The sequence below is a fragment of the Populus nigra genome, chromosome 7, assembly GCF_951802175.1.
Source record: "Populus nigra chromosome 7, ddPopNigr1.1, whole genome shotgun sequence".
Lineage (NCBI taxonomy): Eukaryota > Viridiplantae > Streptophyta > Magnoliopsida > Malpighiales > Salicaceae > Populus > Populus nigra.
In genome coordinates, this window is record NC_084858.1 from 3,782,358 (window position 1) to 3,803,629 (window position 21,272).

Genomic DNA, 21,272 nt, shown 5'->3' on the forward strand with positions numbered 1-21,272 from the left:
AATCTAAATACATAAAAAAAATTATTTTAAAATATATCTTGTTCATACTCTATATGTGAGCAATCAATTTCTTGATTACCCACCTGTGTTGTTTCTTCTTCCTCTATCCAATTTGCGTCAGCATTACTGAGTCCAATGGGCGGTTGCAGTAAACGGTCGGAGGCACTGAGAGTTTTCAGACGACAGAAGAGGTCTCCCCCCATCCTGTAACCCCACAAAGGCCCTGAACTACAGTAAAGTACTGCAGTCTCTGCAGGTCCATATCTAATACTGTCTAGAAGGCCCATATGATGAATAAAAATAAGATTTTTAATTAGAATATTCATGTTATTTTTTATTTTATTAATATGAGTGTTTGGATAACCTTGTACGTGCCTCAACTAGTTTTATAAGTTTTTAAAATTAACGATTATGTAAATATTTAGTAACTCTAAAATTTATAAAATTTAAATTATAATCTTCACATAACAAAATATACATTTATGTTTAATATGCAGTACGATTGCGATAAAGTCCGTCATGGACTCAAGAGTCCAGAACATAACGTTGGAATTATGATGCAGAAAAAAAAACCCGTGAAAATAAAGACAATACTGACAAAACAGCCCAAAGACTCAATTACATGGGCGCACAGGTGGATGAATTTATTAAGAAATTTATGCATCAACTGTCAATCGATCCAAATTGAAGGTAATGCGTTTTTTTTTTTAATCTCTCCACGATGAAATCTTCGGACTGGTTTTTTATTTTTTTATCCGATTGGGTAAAACATAGCCTGAATTAACAGGGCTTAGATGATTTTTGTAATGGGCGAAGCCATGCTTCTTGTCCATCTGTTTACTAAATGGCTTCACCACTTAACTATAGTTGGATCTCCTGAGCTTTAGAGACCGGTTTTGGCTATTAAATTCATATTAAAAATAATATTATTTTAATATATTTTTAAATACCTCTAAAAAATAATAAATTTCAAGAAAAGCAAGAAAATTAATCCGCATGGTATTATTTTAGATAATTTTGAGGGTAAGATGGCCTGACATTCTTTTCTTCTCGAGACTAATCGTTTATATCGAAGAAAATAACCTAAAAATTTGAACGAAGGAAGTTTCATCCTCCAACGAGTGAACGAATTAATAGTTTTTTGGTCTGATCACCGCCCTATACCAGATTTAGTGAAAAATGGTCATTAAATTTACAAGGTGTACATTCTTTGATGGAATTAATCACATTGGACCATCACGGAAATAGATCATATATGAAACGATCCACCTCAACTCAACGCGCGTTTGTAGTCCAACGGTTAGGATAATTGCCTTCCAAGCAATAGACCCGGGTTCGACTCCCGGCAGACGCATGCGTTTTACTCATTTTGCTTTAATTAAAATCCCGGCAAAAAAGAAATGAAAATCACCAAATTGCTGGCTGTGGGGTTCGAACCCACGCGTGCTTATGCACAGAAGATCTTAAGTCTTCCCCCTTAACCTCTCGGGCAAACCAGCAACATTTAGCTTTAGCACCAAGTACAAAGTTCTTTAATTAAGCCCACATTGTGATATTTCCTCCGAAACATCTAGAATATTGAAGATAAACGCTACGGTCAAAAACTCAAAATCCCTAACGCCACGCAGCAGAATTTCTCCTCTGACAGATAAATAAGAAAACGCAAACAAAACAACCAGAACTGAATTCATTAAGAAAGAAGCACACACGGAGAGAGAATTTCCGGCGAATCAATGGCGGAGCACTTGGCGTCGATATTCGGAACAGAGAAAGACAGAGTGAACTGTCCGTTTTACTTCAAGATCGGAGCTTGTAGACACGGTGATCGATGCTCTCGTCTCCACACCAAACCAAGCGTCAGCCCTACGCTTCTTTTATCAAACATGTACCAGCGCCCTGATATGATTACTCCTGGTGTTGACGCCCAGGGTAACCCTATCGATCCTCGCAGGATCCAGCAACACTTCGAGGTAATTACGACTCATTTAATTTATTTATTTTGTACTTGAGTTTCGAGGAATTAAGTGTTTGAAATAAAATCAAGAATTTGAAAGTTCCAATCTTAATCAATTACAGGAATTTTATGAGGATTTATTTGAGGAGCTAAGAAAATACGGGGAAATTGAGAGCCTGAATGTCTGTGACAATCTTGCTGACCACATGGTATGTTTTCTTGAACTGGAAATTACAATTTCGTATTTCTGCTTGGATATTTCAGGAATCATTTTTATGTGTTTCCATAGGTGGGTAATGTTTATGTTCAGTTCAGAGAGGAAGAGCACGCTTCGAATGCGCTTAAGAATTTGACTGGGAGGTTTTATGCTGGTCAGATTCTGCTTCTCTTTTCTGTTATTTTTATGCTCATTTTTCACTTTTACATATGATTTTTTTTTTGTATTCCCAATTTAATTGCGTGTACTTACATTTTGTTGATGTGATTGTCAATGGGTGCAGGTCGTCCTATCATTGTGGATTTCTCGCCTGTGACTGATTTCCGAGAAGCCACGTGTAGGCAATATGAGGAGAACGCATGTAACCGTGGCGGGTACTGCAATTTTATGCACCTTAAAAGAATCGGCAGGTAATGATTGATGTTTATTTTTTTGTTTTGTTTGAGGTGTCTGAAGGTATGGAATTGTTTTGGGTTTGTATTTATTTTACTGTCTTATTTTGTTTGATGTTAGGGAGTTGAGGAGTCAGTTATTTGGGAGTTACCGAAGAAGGCGTAGCCACAGCCGAAGCAGGAGCAGGAGCCCCTATAGACATCGGAGCCATGAAGAGCATTCACATAGTGGGCGTGGTTCTGGTCGAAGATATGATGATCGGGAGCACTATTATGAAAGTCGGAGCAGGAGGCATAGGAGTACAAGCCCTGGACATCGGAAGGGACGAAGTAGAAGCCCTGCGGGGAGGCGTAAACGAAGCCCGGTTAGGGAAGGCAGTGAGGAGAGGCGTGCTAAAATTGCACAATGGAATAGGGAAAGGGAGCAGCAGGAAGGAACAGCCAATAATAATGTCAATGCTGACAGCAGCAACAATGACAACGGGCAAATGCAAAATGGCAGCGGTCAAGAATATCAGCAGCACATACCACCGCAGCAAGGAGAATATGCATACTGATCTACTTTAGGTGCCTGACTTGTTTTCTCTCTGCTCTAATCATTTTCATATTCCACCTGCTTAATTAGGATGTTCCTTTCCAGCAAAGGACCGAACATTGAATAAATATAGCTTACAGCCCATTTTCCACTGTGCAGGGGGTGTGCAGGTTCTCAATTGTCATATGGATTTTTTTTTTTTCTTTATCTATTAGCTGCATCCACTCTGCTTGACTGTGCACTTCATTGCATGACGGGCTTGAATGTTTTTGACTCTCAATTCCATTTGGATTCTTAAAATCAACATTGAAAAGATTTCAAAATAACAGAATTATTCATTCCAACTTTCCCTTTGTGCCAAGTGTCTATAGTGATGAAATGTTTTGCAAGTTTTGTTGTCCACTGTGAATTCTTGGGTAATCCACCAGATCTCTTGTTAACAAGTAACTAGTAAAGGGCACTTGAGGGTCTAGCTGCTGTGGTCAACTGTGTGACTTGTTCCGCCCCCGTCCCGGGTTCGACCCTCTATGTGCACGCCTGTCACCCCCGCGGTGCCTAACATCCCCCTGGGCTTGCAGGATGTCCAGTGGGCCGTGGGGAATAGTCGTGGTGCGCGTAAGCTGGCCCGGACACCCCACGTAAATCAAAAAAAAAAAAAAAAAAGTAACTAGTAAAGGTCTGTAATATAGGCTAATACCATGGCTGGTCTGTTTTTCTTATCAAAACTAGAATTTTAAACTTAGAACTGTTTTGCTGCATTTGAAGTTTGTGTTCTCAGTGTGTGTATGCAATACAGTCCAGGATTCTGACTACAGCACATTCAGGCTAGTGCACCATCAAATTTCACGGTTCTATGTTGGGTTTTGCTTCTTGAACTCTCCTTTCCCATTTTTATTTTAGCAAAATAAAGTGATCTCAACATCTTTATGAGTTTTGCAGGTTCAGGTATCCCTGCTTCTTCGAGACAAGCCACTATTTTAACTGCAGCTTACCATGAAATTTCTGTACAGGTTGTTGGGTGCAATATCAGAGGATTGGTTTTACAGGATTTATCAGGCTGCTGTTCAAAAGCATCCAGGAGCAGATTGATTGTATAACGGTTCATTAAGTCATTTAGCATTGTTAGTGATTCATCTGCCATGTTGGGACAGCCCCTGCTTATTTCCCTGCTCTTACCATGTTGTTAGACAATTTGATATTTTGTCATTAATGGCTTGTGCAATATGTGGACAAGGTAATCTCCCTCTTTTCCAGGGAGTTTTAATTTGATGTGAACGTAGCTGCTTAGTTATTACTATGCGAAATGCTGTCAATTACCCCATATTGCCACTTTCTTCATCTCTTTGCCTTATTTGGATGGGTTGTTTGTATTTTGTTTGGCAATGGATTATGTAATATGCACCACGGATTCTTTATACGTCCTTTTGGATGCCAGAAAAAACAGCTAAGCGTGTTGTAAAGTAAAAATCTAATTTCCGGTTCTTTCTTTTGTTTCAACTGCGAAATGCAGAAGGGCCAAAATGAATTGTGGAAGCGAGCTTTTCCTTCAATTTTCCCCTTCATTTTAGCATACCTTAAGATAAGCCAGGGGAGCTGGCGTAAACGGATGGAACTCGAGCCCTGTGATGCTTTGACCGGGAGGACATTTACACTTTAAAGCCCTCGGGGCTATTCTAGTTCCCGCAGCGGCTAAAAAACGGTTTTCTGGTGACTAAAATGGGAATGCGGAAAGGATGATATTACAAAACCTTTTATCTTTTTACGACACAGGTCACCCTTGCGTGGACAAAACACAGAATTAAAAGATCAGTTATCAAAATTGTGGACACTTGCACGCTTGTTGAGGAGCTTATAGATTAGGGGACGTTCAAGTTTCAACTCCGTGCCTTCCGGAGTAGTGCACCCTCATGAGCGCCTCAACAACAAGATGTTTGCGGCTTGCTTAAATTTCCAAGATGATTTTTAAAGCAAACAAAACAACGTAGGAATAGTAATCTGAACAGAACCATGTAGTGGTCAAACATCGCAACGGTTCCCATAAACTCAAAATGGAATACATCCGACATATTTCTTCAAATGTAGATCTCTAACAAAATTACGGACGAGTTGCTAACATAAACCTCTCATTTACTCCAGAGATGAATACCAAAACCCTATGACATAGTTCTTTCAAATGGTAATTCACTTGTCACCATGCTTGGCTTGTGAGTGCGACTTCAGAGCACCATCAGAGCCAAATGACCTGAGGAAGAAATATAAGCAGTCAGTCGTTCTGTAAGTCGCCAGTGGGACTTCTTTATCTAGAATGTTGCAGAAGCACCTACCTTTCGCAGGATTTGCAGGAGAAATTGCCACCGGATTTTGGGGTCTTGGGGTTGTTGCCATTTGACGCAGCTTTTCCCTTTGCAGGGTGGGGAGTTACTTGCCCAGCCTTCCCACCATCTTTGATCAAGACACAATGAAGAAAATCATTCACACCGCCCATGCTTCAGAAGAGTTGATAGAACAAGAAAACTAAAAAATACCTGTCTTCTGAGGGGTAGCAGTTTTAGCCTTCTTTGAGGACACTGGTGTCTTTATTGCAGAGTCATTGGTCCTCTTCTTGCTTTGCTCAGCCTTCACAACATAAAGTAAATTAAAAACATAGTAAGAAAACTGGGTATCACATTTCATCTAAATTGCAAATCAACTGAGAAACTGATACCTTCTTAGGAGTCTCTTCATCTTCACTATCGGATTCATCATCCAAATCTTCTTCAAGAGACATACCCTGCAGAAAAGACGGAAGATGCCATATTATATCATTCTATTGGAGGATAATTAGGCTACTTGAACAAAAATTAATCTGCAGAAACAACCAAAGAATTCCTTCCAGAAATGACCACATACATATATGTAATCAACCTGCATTTGCTTAACACTTTTCCATGCAAAAATATAATGAAAGTTTTCCTCTCATAGTAAGATCCCACCTAACATCTTTATTTTGTGCCATATATACATCTCTGATCAGATTACAATCTAAACCTGAGGAAAAGCTTCATCTATGCTAGTTTCCTGTTTTATGGGAGCAAGATATATAATAAGATTCATGTCATTTTGTTACAAGAAGGAGATGTCCCGACCTCAGATCCATCGTCTGAATCATCCTCATCAGAATCGTCATCAGAATCATCCTCGTCAGATTCATCATCTTTGCTTGGCACTACAGGATTAGCCTTTGGTTTTTCAGGCTTGGCAGCTTTATCTGTACCAGTAGCAAACTTCACATTCTCCACTTTCTCAAATGGGATTTCATCTCCATCGTCAGAAAAATCTGTATGCATCAATAAGCTCAGCAAATTTCGCAAAATAAAGTTAGAAATGGCATATTGCAACTAGCATATATCAGGACTCACCAGAATCATTTTCAGGAATAGCAGCTTGGTAGCCACAGAAGAAAACACTCCCATTTTTCCAGTTGTGAGAGAGCTCGAACTCTCTCTCAAAAACTAAATCAAAGGACAATTGAGGGATCTTATCAGGAGATAGGGTTCCCAACACAAGCTTCTTTTCATCCAACTTTAGGAAAAGGGGAACTGATTCGTTTCCCTTCTTTGAAGACTCACCAAGGGCTGCCTGAGGAACAAAAGGCCATATAAACATTTAGTCAGACAAAAAAGTCCAGCACAAGTTTAATACTTCAATTAAGATAAATCTAACCTGAGAAAGATGTATCATATAGAAATCTTTAGGTTCCACTTTAAGAGGCTCACCAGCCTTGACTTCAACACCTAATAAAATAATCAAAATTATGGAGCATCAGTAAAACAGAAATAACACCAATGCTAACCACCAATTACATAACAACTAACACTTATAGAAACAAGAATTCCTATTGGATGTACGACCATGCACTAAACACGCCACACAACGCATTAAAAAAAAACCCACTTGCATAAGATGTTAGTACTTAGCTAGTAATTATCGTGGTTCATCAAAGCACACAATTAAGGCAATTAGAGAAAATCCAACAAAAAGTGGAATAATCTGACAAGCAATCTCACTCCGACCCATTCTGGAACTCACAAAGCACAAAACCTAGTAAGAGCTAAACCATAGTTATTAGCTACACAAACACTAATAGCATTATTCTTATCTTTCCTCTTCCTTAGTTTCCTTCTATTACCATACCACAAACACAAACACATTCAGAAATGTATCTGTTTACAAAGACAAAATCACGCCCCTTCAAGCTACAAAACAGAAAATAAAACAAAACCAAACCCAACAGAAAATACACGTCCAAGATAACCTAACTCCATACAGAACAGTCCACAAAAAACATTGAAAAAAGAGAGCTCTAAACAACGACATAAAGGAACACAGAAGGAAAAGGAATAAACAATCGCTGACATAATACATAAGAAGGGGATGTAAATATTTAGAATAAAATCATGAAAAAGAACATTAAAAACACTTAAACGTTAAACTAGTTAAAGTACAGAATCAAAGAGAGTGACGCTGAAAAAAAAACTATCTTAATTCTAATAACAAGAAGATTAAGGAGCTGCTTACCCCAGAACTCCATGGACGACATGTTTAATGAGAGTAGAGGGTTTAAAGGGTTTTGGGCTTTGAAATTGAGAGAGGCTCTGGGTGGGAGCTATGAGAATGAAAGAGGCGGAGACGAGGAAGGATTTAAAGGGGTTTTATATGCAGCTTGCCGCGAGGAAGGAGTTAGGGTTTTTCAAGAGAAAAGTGGGGGAAAAACAAATGTGCGTTTCAGCTGCCTCTGTTAGGTTTGTCGGTTGAAGGCCAAGTTCATAGGCTTTATTCCGGCCCATTGTTTACATTTCTAATCTACAGTCGGTCCATATAAATCTTGGTGGAAAACACGACGTCGTAGACTGTATAGGAGCACAACCCGGCCAATTTCATAGGCTTTGTTAAGGCCCATGATTTACATGATTATTTTCTAATCTACTTTCGGCCCATATAAATCTCGATAGCCGAAACGACTTCGCAGACTGTATAATAGCACCACCAGGCCCATCTTTGATTAATTAATCTCGTTTCCTCCTCCTTCACCTCCTCCTCATTTCTCCGACTCAGCCGTCAAACCCGAACGTGGATTGCTGCTGTCTCACCGTTTCGCGATTTAGGTTTTTTCTGAGGTATTAATAATTTTTTTTTTCATATATCCGATCATTTTTTTAATTTTATTTATTTGCGGAGTAAATTGGAATTTTGTGATCTGGAAACCCTTAAAAGGGAGTAGATCTTGAAAGAGGAAAAGAGATGGATTACACAGCACGGAGAAATGGAGGAGGCGTGTTCGAAGGTCTCTACAAGTTGATTATGCGCCGTAACTCCATCTACGTTACCTTCGTCATCGCCGGCGCTTTTGCCGGTGAGCGGGTAAGCCTTTTCATTTTAGGTTTTTTTTTTTATGTTTGATTGCTTATAAATTATTTGAAGAATTTATTATAATTATTCTTAGACTTAATAAACAGACAGATGCCTTGGCTTATCCGAGCATTTCGATTCAAATAAATTCTTTCTAATTGCTGGGGGAATTCGGGAAATAGAAATCGATGAGTAATGTTATTAGAATTCTGTTTCTCAGGATTATAGGAAGCAATGACTTAAAAACTGAATATTTGTCGAAGTTGGGAACTTTTTTTTTTTCTAGTAGGATTCGCATGTTGCATCTTTAAATCTTTCGGGGTAGCCAGCCAATCTATAGAGAATACAAACGAGTTTCTATTTGCTGTATAGCTTATTGACGGTTGGATCTGGAAATGAAATGAAGGAAAGAAGAGTGGTGATGGGTGACTCCCTCTCACTGAGATATCAAGTTTTACTTAACAAACTTGTAATCTAATGAGGTGGGAAATTTTGTTTTCATCTTTTGAATACCGAAGGGGCTCGTCTAATTGAGTTGCACTTATTGATGCTTTTAAAAAATTTCTTTGTTGATTATCAGGCTAAAGCAACAAAAAAGAATTTCCAACATAATCAATTTAAGCGTTGCTTACCTGTAAAGTGAATACTTATGCTTAATCAATTTCTTCAATGGCTGACTTATATTTTGTGATTGTTTTTAGTTGAATGTGTTTTTTTATCTTGGTTGATCTTGTGGATACATGCAGGCTGTGGATTATGGAGTTCGTAAACTATGGGAGCACAACAATGTTGGGGTATTATATCTGCTATGATGTGCTTGTATACTTGTTTAGTTTGCGCACATACACAAATGCAGTTATTACTTTACCATTCTAGTGAACAGCATAAACTGCTCCTATGCTTTTATATAATAATATCAAATGCAAAGTCAATCAATAGATATCTACATATATATAGAATTTTGTGTTTCTTTCTTTTCTAGCCAAGGTAGTGTCTCTTGCAGTCAAGTTAAGATGGGGTGTTTGTGATCTTAGTCTGATCAATCTAACTGTTATAACTGAGTCACATTCATTTCCTTGTGGATTAGTTGGAAACGTTTTGGAACAATGCCTCTGGTAAGTCTTGATGCAAGAGATTTTTGGAGTGATGACAAGAGCCAGCTTTTAAGGCAATCATGATTGATTTTTTCCTTTGAAATCTATGATTATATGGCTATAATATTGACCCTTTGTTTCATCGAAAAAAATTCTCCTCGTTATACTAATAAGATTTTTGGCTGTACTGCCACGCCATCTTCAGTTAAGTAGTATCAGTTGTTGCTTCTGCTTCAGTCTCAGAATCTCAGAGTACATTCTGTAAATGCTCTTAGTTAATGAATTGGTTTCTCTCCATTTGAACCCCTTGAAGAGCCGAACTCAAATGTTACTGCTCAATTTAAGTTTGTCATGAATGTTATTTTCATTATCTGTTGGGTTTGTTCCTTGAACCCCATTGACATGTTTCATTTTACTGCAGAAACGGTACGAGGACATTCCAGTTTTGGGGCAAAGGCCATCAGAATGAGTTTCTTAGTTCTTCTAGCCATTTTGAAGTTCCATATTGAGGATTCAGAGCAAGCATTTACGCTGCAGTAAGCAATTTTAATTGTTCCAATAAATCTAATTTGTTCGGATGCACCATTATTGTATTCAACAATGGTTTCCTTTGATTCACTCTGCGATTTGTTGACTTGGTACAAATTGTGGATGACTACAATGATTGGACTGGGAACATGTGTTTCTGAGTCTGCTTGAATTTAGAGTCAAGTCATGTTCTGCTTTTTGCTATATACAATGTTTTGTTGTGAACTGGATCATTTTGCAAGCCTAAAAACTTATAAAACTTGAGGATAGCTAAGAAAAAGAAATAAGCACTAGAAAATGACAGAAGTGTCATTAAGTAATGAGAGGATGCTCACTAATTGTTTAACAAAGTGCCCAGGAAAAAAGTAATCACAGGTATAAATCAATAACAACTCGAGTTGGCAGCAGTAATATAATAAACAGCAAATGTAGTCAAAGAGGCAAAGGCACAAACCATGTTGTTGATATAAAGGATCAAGAGAAATATCGACGGCATTGCTTAGAAAAGTGGAAGGGAAGGTTTTTAGAACAAATTTTATTGAATTTTGTTGATTTTAACGTTGAAAGATAGGCCACAAGGTGGGTTTTGCCTTTGATCATGAACCGGAGTCCAACACGTTTCCTCAAATTTCCAGTTTTGCATCATGTCAGTGCAGACAGAGTGCTGCCTCTTCAGAGTTCCAGTCTTTATGAACTCTGGGATTTGTTCTTATGCGTTGAAGGCCCTACGATGCTTTTTTTGATCCAGAGATCCTGCACGCCCAGTTAGTTCATTAGAAAGCAGCCCAAGGCAAGGTTTTTTAACATCGAAAATATGTTCCCTGTAGAAGGGATTAGCTCTCTGACTTCCCAAAAAGAGAGTGATTTTAGCCCCAAACCCAGTCCTAACATTTCCATCCAACCTCTGCGAACAAAACAACAGTACTGATGCATCCTCAACACAAACAAATTAAAGCAGTTTATAAGAGTTTTGTTTTGTTTAATTTAATTGCATGAGATACTCGAGTTTCCAATCAAGAATTACTTCCAGTTTTACGAGAGAAACAAACTAATAACCTTTCACAACCATTAACAATTAAAGCTACACTAAAATAGTCAAATATAATATTTTTCAAAAACTAATAATAACAGCTCAAATATCCTCAAATCCCCGCACACAACAATGTGTAGGCAATAGGCTATGTCCGAACAACATTAATTTTTATGGAAAAAAACTTACAAGAAATTATTCAACGAAACTTTATTAATTTATCGCCTCCTTAATCATCAAGCAACCTCAGCTATCCCTTTAGGCTCCACTCAATCAGATATTTTCTTTTGCTATGTTCCAACAACAATGATGACTTCTAAATTAAATTTTATATTGTAATCTTTAAATCGATTATTAGCACACTAAAATATAAAATATTAATCATTTTTGTATTGTTATATCGATGGCTTAACTGTAGTTATCATGCTTAATCAACTGGTTTCTTGCAATGGAGAGAGAAATGAAGATGGTGTTTGATTATTAAAATAGTTTTGGTTTTCAAATTAAATTAAAAAAATATTAATTCGAATAAAATCCCAGTATTAATCCTAACATAGTTAAGTTAACTTCATAAAAATTTAAAAAATAAACAATTTTATTTTAATAAAAATAATTAATTCAAGTTCATTATATGATTCGTGGATTGACTGGAGATACTCTCTCTCTCTCTCTTTTTCATTCTATTTCCTCCATACACAAGCTAACAGCACATACAGACACGCCCACATAATTTACTTATCTCCTGCTGTACACCAACTTCACGCCGAATTAAATAAAGAAATTAAAGAAGATTAATATTGTACTATATAAAGAACAATAAAAAAAAAAGAGATTGCAGCATTATCTCAATCTGTAAGGATAACCGACCATTTCTGCATTGACCACACGTAAAATATTTTTTTCTGGGTAGATATTTCAACACATTAATTAATTTCATGACTTTGATCTGCTCGATTGGACTGAAAAAGTGAAAACTTGATATTACAGCAAAAAGTACAAGATTCCATTGATTTACTTGATGAAGAAAGCCATTTACAAGGCCCTGTTAGCCCCAAGCTAATGCCAGTCCATGTCTAGGCAGCTTCCCTTGTCAATTTGTGGGACAAGCCTGTTGGAGGTTGGAGTTTCCAATTATGGACTCGTCAGAATACTGGTATTTATATACTCCTCTTTCACTCATGGCTGTAAATACATGAACGTTTGTGCAAATCTGATCTTTTTCTATTGTCGTAGTCTTTTGTTGCATACTGGCCGTCTACAAAAGATATTGGAATGCTCCCAAGCAAATTTATATGGATAAAAGATATTGGAATCTCCGATCCCACATTGAAATTCTTTCAGTGTTCATATATTTCGATATGGGCTTGTCATTAATATATAAGAAAATTGAATTGAATGAGAGAAAAACCTTAGATTGTTTCCCTTTACACGAAGAGCAAGGCCTATGCTTCATTTATACACCTTTTGTTTTGAGTAATAATTTGTTTCTGTTCTTTAAACTGAAACCACTAATTTAAAAATCATCCACTCCTTATTTAAGAAACACGCAACCCATAAATATTTTTTCCCCGCGGAAAAGTTATGAGACATGATATCAAAAAAATGAAAGAGTATATATTCATAATTTATTTTTCTGTGTGTTTAAAAAACAAAATAAAACATAATAAAAAAAATAGATATATTGAGAAAATAGAAGGGGTCTCCTCCTAGTTATATCAAGTCACGTGGTTTTAGGGCTGACCCGACTAGTCATCTATGTTTTACAGGGTTAATTGCAAGCCTATATTTTACCTACTTCAAAAACCTAGTTGAGATCCCAAGTTGTTTGATTTTCAAGTCAATAACTTGTCAGACCGAGTTTGATAATTATTGCTAGGATTGAAAGATAGGAGGGCATACACTAAAGAGCTTCTAAGAAACAAAAAATTTAATTTTTTTTTGTTAAAATTAAATATGATTTGTATGTTTTGAATCGTGTGATGTACTGATGTCAAAATAATTTTTAAAAAATGAGCAAATATCATTGGCATGCATTTCAGTAAGAAAAGTTATTTAAAAAGCAACCGTTACCACACTGTGAAACATATTCTAAGAAATGGAGGTAAACAACTGAAAAGATGTATAAAATTAAAGGATTAAAATGAATAATTGAAATTTTCAAGAGGGCAATTGCCTCCTCCTCTATGCATATCCGCTCCTCCGTTTGTGCACGCGCAGGCTGCGTTTCAAACAGCTTGACATTTCTCATCTCATTATCTATCAACGTGACATTTGAAATATCGGTGTTATGTATTTCCATCACACGTATATCTCACATTTTGAATGAGAAATACGTGCTTGTTGATAAGGCAGTACCAACACGCTGATTTCTTAGGTTTTCTCTCATCATAAGCATAAATAAATAAAAATTCAGCTCTTTTTTATTTATTTATTTATCTATGGATTTACAATTTATAACCAAAGACGAGACTTCTCCGGTTTGGCATTTTCATAATCATGTTTATTTGAATATTTTTCAATAATTTTGACAATATAATACTAAAATAAAAAAATACTAATTTAATTTTTTAAAGACAAGCTCCGCATTAAAAATATATTTTTAATTACATTATCAAATATTAATTTAGAGTATGTAATGGTTAATTTTTAAAATATTTTTATTTAAAAATATATCAAAATAATATTTTTTTAAAAATTTATTTTTTATATTAAGATTTCAAAACCATTGAAAACAAAAAGATAAAATCATGTTGAAGAAAAAATAATAATTTGTTTTCAAATTTTTCACTCTTGAACTAAAAGAACGCATTAGCAATTATTGTGAAACCATCGTTGCAGAATATTAAACAAACAGTTAAGCTCCAAGTACCAGAACAGTTAATTAGGTTGGATTTGGTTTTTATATAAAAAAATAATTAAATTCATTTTTTTTTATTTTTTTCACAATACAGTTTTTTCAATTATTTTTTAATAAAACTAGTTTTCTAAGTTTAATAAATTGTGTGTGTTTTACCTCACCCCTACCGTTAACACAAAGAATACTAAAGTACTGTACAGATTCCATTAATTCAAAACGAACAAAGACATATGCAGGAAAGGTAAAAGAGTCTACCACTCGTACATTTCTACTCGATCCATGCAAGAATCTCTTACTCTAATTTTTACCCATCAAACACACCTACTGGCCTTAACACCTATTTTTACATGCACAAATTGCATTGAAAGGGGATTAATGATAGTCCTCATTACTGTTAATTAACCGGCAGCATCATCGGCCAGTTAATTATTCACAGCAAGAAATCCATGAATTTTAGCCAAGGACGAATCCCAACGCCGTTACTCTTAGCAACCTCCTTTTCCACTTCTTTTGAACACGACGGAGACGACGTCGTTGTCAATCCTCCACTGCCGCTGCTACAACTCGCCCCGTCCATCCCCGATTTTTTTTGGCACAGGAAAAAGTTTCTTGAGCCCAAAGCCATCACTTTCTCCTCCCTATCCAAACCTGCCAAAAAACAAATCCATCAATCCCCACTGTACACGTGTCCACATCTCTAAATTAACAAAAATTAAGGCGTGATTAACCAGGGGATCATTACTTTCTAAGCTAAACTGCGAGTAATGGAGGTTGAATCTGGAGTCGTTTGCGATTATCGGGCGGCGGCCTTCCTTCTTGTACTGCTGGATAGCGGCGGAGATGAGTTCGCCGACGGTGGACTCAGGAGACATCAAAACTTGTACTGCACCAACGCTGCCTTGAACCGTAACGTTTACTAATACCTTCGTTAGCTTCGGCCTCACCTCCGGTGCTGTTGCCGTGAGATTCCTTCCGGCGAGCAAGTCTGGGAGTGTCTTCGGCCGTCGAATCCTGGCCTCCGGTATCTCCGCCGGTATCTTCCCGTGAAACGACGACGCTTTCGCCGTCAACCTGTTTTTCCTGTTTCTCTCCGGATCCTGTCCTCCCCTCCGGTCACCCTTCGTTGGTGTTGTAGGCATAATTGTAGACAACAGTTAAAAAATATAGCACAAAATAATAAATCGAATCCCTTTCTCTCCGGTTACTCTCAGTCACCGGCTACCTCAAGCGACGGTAACGAAAGAAACGGAGGCGAGGGAAACCGAGAGCTGAAGAGGAGCGTTGGCTCTCAGGTTCCCGGTGACTGTTTTGTAACATAACCTGCGGGGTACAACCGTAAATAAGAGGAAAACCGATTGCCAATTGAGAAACAATTTAAGCAGACATGGAAGTTATGAACCAAAAAGTTCAGCCAGCGGCTGCCTTCTTATATGGAGAGGAAGGTAGGAAAGCAGCGCGATTTTTCATTTAAATTACTGACTATAACCGGTTGCAGGGAGAAGTTACTTCGTTTTAACTTTACTGGTCAACGGTCAGAGAGGACCCTTAATGACCTGTAGTGGCCGGTGGTTAAGGACGTGTGTCGCGTATGTGGGATTCTTGAAGTTCTTACCGCTAGGTGCTAAAGTGCGCGTGGGGGTTGAGCATAAGGTTACTTGCTTATTGTGGTTTTGTGCGACGATGTGCGAAACGGTGAGACGTCACATAGAGTATTATTGCTCAAAGGGCGGCTGTTGTGTTGAATATTATGGTCACATGTTTCGCAGGTGCATATATTAATATTATTAGTGGTAAATAAGAAGTTGGGTTGTTGTTCGGTTATGCGCTTCCTCGAAGTGCCCAAAGCAAAAAAATAAAAAAATAAATTGTGATCTTCTAAATTTATTTTGATTCAATCTTTTTTTTTGTCTATTTCTTTTAATAAAAGTTAAACAAGATCTATAATTCTTCATATTAGAAAATTAATATTCAATAAATACATTTTTTTAATATTTTACGTAAAGATATTTTAAAAAAATGTAGATCTACTAGGAAGGAAATACTACGAAGTAAGGAATCTGTTTCGCCGCCAAACACGTGTCAATCACTAAATGGCGCCATGATTGGTCCGGCGACCTTGAGTTGGGCCTGGACTACAGCAAGCACCGGTGCGCGTGTATTGGAACACGTAACCTGCCGGTTGGACCAATGCTGACTTCATGGAGCATGCTCCCCTGTCATCTTGTCATTGCATCAATTCAAGGCCTCGTTAACTGCATTGAAACCAATTGGGATTCCAGTTAATGACTTATCTTGTCGAAAGGGACTTACAACGAATCCACCTGTTTTTTAATTTGAAAAATTATTAATTAATGTTTTTAAATAATATTTTATATATTTATTGTACCGATATTTAAAATAAAAAATATTATTTTAATATATTTTTAAATTTAAAAATATTTTTATAAAAACACTATATACAATATTATCTCTCTCACACACATTTAGCTAGAAAAGAAAAAAAAATAAAATAAAATAAAATAGACTCGGAGTGTTTGTTTGGTGATATATGTAAAGTTTCTTAACCAAATTAATGATTATTTGATGATAATTAGCTATGCTATTTTTTCTATTGTTTTAATGTTTCTGTTTAATCTAAATCACTAGAAATTTTAAAATTAATAGATATTATTTTAATACAATGAATGTTAATGATAATAAAGTTTTGTTATAATTAGTATTTTTCTTTATTATAGCATCTAAATTATTGAATTTAATATAAATTTGTAGTTGGAAGATTATTCTCGACGTGACTTCTCTAAAAATCATGATTTATGGGATTCCAATTTAATCATGATTAATTTTGGAGAAACTATTTGATGAGATTGGCGTTACTTTTATGGGTTTGAATTTATTTATTTATTTATTTATTTTATTTTTGAGGAAAAGTTTGATAATTTCAAAGAGTGAGAAGTCTCGACAAGGTACACGTATGACTTTTAGGTAAAATCAAGGGAAGAAGTTGAAATAAGACAAGGATAATGTAAAAGACAGGATAGCTATGAACGCTGCAAATTGCAACCAATTTTACATGGTTCGATGCCTTCAATCGATGCCTAGCTGAAAAAACTACTCTTGCTATCCATCACACAGGTTGGCTCTTCATTGAATTGAATACACATCTTTTCTTGTTGTTTCAGAAATGAGATAATTTTATTAATTAATGAAATGGACTCTGACGAATTGTGTTAGGTATTGTGATTTTTTTTTTAACATTAAAACCATAAAAAAAACATTAAATATAGTAATTTTTTTTTGGACTAAATGTGTTTTTAAAGTATATTTAAATGTAGAAAGGGTGATTACAACAACCTATTTGATTAAAAAAACTTTTTATGGGTTAAAAGAATCTTTAAAATATAACTAAATGTACAAACGGTGACTATAACAATCTATTTTATTAAAAATAATAATAATAATTTAAGTAATATAATTGAATTAGTCAGTTTCTAGATTTATTTTCTAGATATTATGTGTTTAAGTGCTAGAAATTTCAGAATCATTAAAAATTTATATAATTATTAATTTTAAAATTTTTAAAAATTAATCAAATTATGCATAGGCTGCTGATATAAATATTTACAGTTATAAAATAATAAAAAAAAAAAAGCGGGACAGGCAATTACCACCATTCTGACCTTGACCATCAGGTTGTATTGAATTTGACCGAGCCTCATCATAAAAGAGTAAAATGTTTTGACTGATACTCATCCAGCCGATATATATTTACATTGGCTGTCATCAATCCGGTGACTTTTCTTTTCGGGACCCATCGGAAAAATCTCTACGCTGCTGAGATTCCAAAAGTTTCCCGGGAAGAAAAGGTTTGCTGTTTTCTCTATCTGTAACTTTTTATCTTAATTAATAAAGCATATATTAATTATATTTTCTTCCTGCTTGTTCCCTTGAGCACCATTAAAGTTAGGGATTTGAAACGTGTACTCGTGGGTGACTCTAGCGGTCACTCCAGAACAGGATTGGTTCACTTAATTGATCCACGATACACAGAAAGTTGGTCATTCAGGCTAGAATTTGTGTACAGTCTTGGGTGGTCAAGTCAGTTATGATCATCTTATCCTCCTGTAATTTTCCAGCAGATGTATAATTGCGAGTCGTTGTCTTGCATCGTACAGTAATTGGAATGATATGGACATGAAGCCAACTGATGAGCAATTAACAAATGCCAAGGAAGTCTACCTACGATCAATAATGATCTTCAAATCATGCTTGATTAAGCCAAGATGGATGCTTCTCCTGTGATTCTCGACGAAAATACTTTACTCGTGTGTTAATATTATCCAGGGGAGGCAATATGGCCACTAATTTGGCAGGATCAATCTGGATTCCTCAAGAGAACAGGGGACACAGGGGATGCCTTAACTGGTGAAGGTAGGCCTAGAGAGCCTTGCACAAGACAAAAACATGTGAGGAAATGGTCAGGTCAGTGTCCCTCCTCGTAGTGGAGTCCATGTCGGACTGCTTTTTGTGTTCTATGTTCATGTTGTCGTATTTCACCCATGGATAGCTCACCCAAGTGGCTACAATCAGTGCTTCATGATTTTTCTAATATGCAGCTAAGATCAACACTTGATGCAAACAAGTCCTTGCCTTACACCTCCATCTATGGAAAACAAAGACTTTTGTGGACAAATTTAATTTCCATCCAATTAAACTTGACTCCATGCGATTGAGCAAACCACCAAACTTGCTTGCTTTAATTCTTCTTCTTGCAGATTGTCAGCATGTGATACCATATATGTAAGTTAGGTGCAATGGCTAACTTTACTGCTGAATTGAACTGAGTTGCAACCTAGAAAACCTAGGAAAATTACCGATCAACAAACTAATGCTTGACAACACAACAACATGCATAAAGTTTCGAATTATGTTTTATGTCAAGCATGAAATTAAGGTATAAGTTGTTTTCTCACCATCTTTTTATTTAAGTGGGTTCAAAAACATTTTTTTTTGTGGTAGTTTTTATACAGCTGTATTTATATATATAAAAAATAGGTTAAAAAAAGTTATAAATTGTAACTTTTCTTAAACTCAAGCTTTTGACACAATTTGAGATGAAAAGTACGTCTAAACAACAAAAATAGATTTAAAGTTTTTGAAGTTATGATCAACTTAAAAACATCTCAAATTATTCCGTATTATTAATACCAAACATGGTTTTATTTTTAGTTAATGATTTTTAAAAAATTACTAGATAAATAGCTTGCGCTACACTATAAGTTGAGTTAAATTTTTTTAACATAAAAAAATATATTTCGGTGGCAACAATTCGAGCAAACTCGAGTTAATTTTACTAACATGCAAGTCGAGATATAAATAAAAATAACTTGTAGAAAGGAAAGTTAAAAGAAATTACAAACCTCAAGGCCTAATAACCTAATGTCAAATGATAAAACAAAAAAAAATTTCAAAAATATAATATTAAAGAAGAAAACCATAGTTAACCCGGTCTAACTTGACTAACCCACGACCCGCAATATGAGATGGGGATAAAAAAAAAGAATTTCAAAAGAGGAACCCAGTAAAAAAGACCATTTTTCAATAAAAAAAATAAAAAACAATCTAATTTGGGTTAATTTTACTAACCAGCTCTCGAAATAAACTAATAGGAAGAAAAGCGAAAAAATAACAAAACTTAAGGGCCAATAATTTAATCTCAAATGATAAAATTGAAGAGAAAAGGACCAACATCACAAAAAAAGTCGAGGAAAAAAAACTCGAGTCAACATGGATTAACTCGACTAACCCGACACTAGTAATATAAGATCGGAATAAAAAAAATAGACTTCTAGAAGAAATACCTAGCAAAAAAATAACTTGATTTAAATAAAAAAAACATTGAAAAATAAAATATGAGCTAACCTGTGTTTATTTGACTAACTTGTACTTAAAATAACCCAATAGAAAAAAGAAAAGAAGCGAAAAAACCACAAATCTTAAGGGCCAATAATTTAATTCCAAATAATAAAATTAAAAAAAATCAATGTCATAAAAAATTGAGGGAAAAAACTCAAGTCAATATGGGTTAACTCGACAATCGTAAGATTAGATCGGGATAAAAAAAATAGACTTAAAAAAGAAGGACCTAACAAAAAAAATAAATTTAAATAAAAAAACATTGAAAAGAAAAACTTGATTTAACTAAGGTTAACTCAACTAACCTGCACCTGGGTAACTCAATAAAAAAATCAAAAAGCTCAACGAAGAATAATTTAATGTCAAATAATAAAATTAAAAAAAATCATCAAAAATATATCAAGAAAAAAAATCTAAGTCAAACCAAGGAACTCGAGTAATTGGTTATTTAGAATTTAAATTCAGGATAACTTAATAAAAAATAAAATAAACAATAAAGTTAAGAGATTAATAACAACATATCTAATGATAAATTTTGAAAAAAATAATTTTTAATAAAAAAATCCCAAAAAAAAAAGCTAAACTTAAATAAGCCCAGTATCATACCGGGATTACAGGCATGTTCATTCCACCAGGCAAGATCATTTAATTTTATTAGAGATTGAAAAAGGAAATGGAAAAACCATCTAAAGTACTGCTAATACACCTAAGTTGATCATTCCACCAGGCAAATCGGTCCAATCTTGTTTATAGAAAATGGCCTTGTTAGGTATGTACTGATGTTGCCACTTCAACTAGTCAACACCCATCTGCCTGTAAGAATGCGACACCATGGCATTTCACAAATAATTAATATTAGCAAGTTACATTTACAGGTTTTGTAAAGTGTTATTTCCTGAAAATATATTAAAAAGATATTTTTTTAATTTTTAAAAATTATTTTCAACATCAGTATATTAAAATAATCTAAATACCAAAAAAATATTAATTAAAAATACAAAAAATTAATTTTTTTAAAAATATTTTTAAAACACAAAACAAACTCCCTAGTCAAAAAATTCAAATTTGTGTCACAATCACAGTAATTTCCATTCAACAGCATTGCCGCCTTGCTCAGATGCATTGAATTATTAGGCTTTGCCCCCCCCCCCCCCCCCACACATGAAGTGTCGCTTGTAGTGAACACTCTGCCCATTTGGTAGGGCATGTAAAAGGTGAATTATGCTCCCAAAGATAAGTACTTCACAAGCAAAATCCTTTTTATTTAATCTATGTAAGCAGAGATTAACTATATGAAGGTGTTCTTCGTATCTAAAATGCCAAGGATGTCCTATGATTAAGGTTTCTACCATGGTTCAGGGGAT

The 21,272-nt window shown here is 35.4% G+C and overlaps 4 protein-coding genes and 2 non-coding genes across 9 annotated transcripts; 3 read left to right on the forward strand and 3 right to left on the reverse strand.

Moving 5' to 3' along the window:
* The first annotated feature begins 1,282 nt into the window (after positions 1 to 1,282).
* On the forward strand, positions 1,283 to 1,354 carry TRNAG-UCC (transfer RNA glycine (anticodon UCC)). Its single transcript has one exon. It is a non-coding gene; the product is annotated as a tRNA-Gly (tRNA).
* Positions 1,355 to 1,416: 62 nt separating this feature from the next.
* Positions 1,417 to 1,499, reverse strand: TRNAL-UAA (transfer RNA leucine (anticodon UAA)). Its single transcript has one exon. It is a non-coding gene; the product is annotated as a tRNA-Leu (tRNA).
* Positions 1,500 to 1,603: 104 nt separating this feature from the next.
* LOC133698608 (splicing factor U2af small subunit B-like) lies at positions 1,604 to 4,419 on the forward strand. Of its 4 annotated transcripts, none has more exons than XM_062121589.1 (6): positions 1,604 to 1,970; positions 2,077 to 2,163; positions 2,244 to 2,325; positions 2,455 to 2,581; positions 2,685 to 3,130; positions 3,258 to 4,419. In XM_062121589.1, exons 1-5 carry the CDS (start codon positions 1,734 to 1,736, stop codon positions 3,118 to 3,120), a joined length of 969 nt encoding a protein of 322 aa, XP_061977573.1. In that variant the 5' UTR covers positions 1,604 to 1,733; the 3' UTR covers positions 3,121 to 3,130; positions 3,258 to 4,419. The 4 variants fall into 4 exon arrangements, with proteins under 4 accessions (XP_061977573.1, XP_061977575.1, XP_061977574.1 ...); XM_062121591.1 differs by having other exon boundaries at positions 4,038 to 4,419; XM_062121590.1 differs by having other exon boundaries at positions 4,109 to 4,419.
* Positions 4,420 to 5,108: 689 nt separating this feature from the next.
* On the reverse strand, positions 5,109 to 7,856 carry LOC133698609 (histone deacetylase HDT1-like). Its single transcript, XM_062121593.1, has 8 exons — positions 7,656 to 7,856; positions 6,801 to 6,871; positions 6,497 to 6,716; positions 6,224 to 6,414; positions 5,803 to 5,868; positions 5,624 to 5,714; positions 5,423 to 5,540; positions 5,109 to 5,340 (listed from the first exon to the last, which is right to left on the reverse strand). Exons 1-8 carry the CDS (start codon positions 7,675 to 7,677, stop codon positions 5,280 to 5,282), a joined length of 840 nt encoding a protein of 279 aa, XP_061977577.1. The 5' UTR covers positions 7,678 to 7,856; the 3' UTR covers positions 5,109 to 5,279.
* Positions 7,857 to 8,120: 264 nt separating this feature from the next.
* Positions 8,121 to 10,333, forward strand: LOC133698547 (cytochrome b-c1 complex subunit 9, mitochondrial). The gene is made up of 4 exons (XM_062121502.1): positions 8,121 to 8,254; positions 8,352 to 8,498; positions 9,233 to 9,280; positions 10,002 to 10,333. Exons 2-4 carry the CDS (start codon positions 8,379 to 8,381, stop codon positions 10,047 to 10,049), a joined length of 216 nt encoding a protein of 71 aa, XP_061977486.1. The 5' UTR covers positions 8,121 to 8,254; positions 8,352 to 8,378; the 3' UTR covers positions 10,050 to 10,333.
* Positions 10,334 to 14,177: 3,844 nt separating this feature from the next.
* On the reverse strand, positions 14,178 to 15,423 carry LOC133700014 (uncharacterized protein At4g22758-like). The gene is made up of 2 exons (XM_062123567.1): positions 14,738 to 15,423; positions 14,178 to 14,643 (listed from the first exon to the last, which is right to left on the reverse strand). Exons 1-2 carry the CDS (start codon positions 15,132 to 15,134, stop codon positions 14,426 to 14,428), a joined length of 615 nt encoding a protein of 204 aa, XP_061979551.1. The 5' UTR covers positions 15,135 to 15,423; the 3' UTR covers positions 14,178 to 14,425.
* Between the last annotated feature and the right edge of the window lie 5,849 nt (positions 15,424 to 21,272).

What these genes read in the sequence shown, in the direction of transcription:
- LOC133698608 (XM_062121588.1), top strand. Translation starts at nt 1,734, where the DNA reads ATGGCGGAGCACTTGGCGTCGATATTCGGAACAGAGAAAGACAGAGTG. An exon ending in GGATCCAGCAACACTTCGAG is followed by an intron (nt 1,971 to 2,076) that starts GTAATTACGACT and finishes AATCAATTACAG; the next exon opens with GAATTTTATGAGGATTTATT. An exon ending in CACCTTAAAAGAATCGGCAG is followed by an intron (nt 2,582 to 2,684) that starts GTAATGATTGAT and finishes GTTTGATGTTAG; the next exon opens with GGAGTTGAGGAGTCAGTTAT.
- LOC133698609 (XM_062121593.1), bottom strand. Translation starts at nt 7,677, where the DNA reads ATGTCGTCCATGGAGTTCTGGG. An exon ending in TGCTACCCCTCAGAAGACAG is followed by an intron (nt 5,541 to 5,623) that starts GTATTTTTTAGT and finishes TCTTGATCAAAG; the next exon opens with ATGGTGGGAAGGCTGGGCAA. An exon ending in TCCTGCAAATCCTGCGAAAG is followed by an intron (nt 5,341 to 5,422) that starts GTAGGTGCTTCT and finishes TTTCTTCCTCAG; the next exon opens with GTCATTTGGCTCTGATGGTG.
- LOC133698547 (XM_062121502.1), top strand. Translation starts at nt 8,379, where the DNA reads ATGGATTACACAGCACGGAGAAATGGAGGAGGCGTGTTCGAAGGTCTC. An exon ending in GCGCTTTTGCCGGTGAGCGG is followed by an intron (nt 8,499 to 9,232) that starts GTAAGCCTTTTC and finishes GGATACATGCAG; the next exon opens with GCTGTGGATTATGGAGTTCG. An exon ending in GGGAGCACAACAATGTTGGG is followed by an intron (nt 9,281 to 10,001) that starts GTATTATATCTG and finishes ATTTTACTGCAG; the next exon opens with AAACGGTACGAGGACATTCC.
- LOC133700014 (XM_062123567.1), bottom strand. Translation starts at nt 15,134, where the DNA reads ATGCCTACAACACCAACGAAGGGTGACCGGAGGGGAGGACAGGATCCG. An exon ending in CTCGCAGTTTAGCTTAGAAA is followed by an intron (nt 14,644 to 14,737) that starts GTAATGATCCCC and finishes GTTTTTTGGCAG; the next exon opens with GTTTGGATAGGGAGGAGAAA.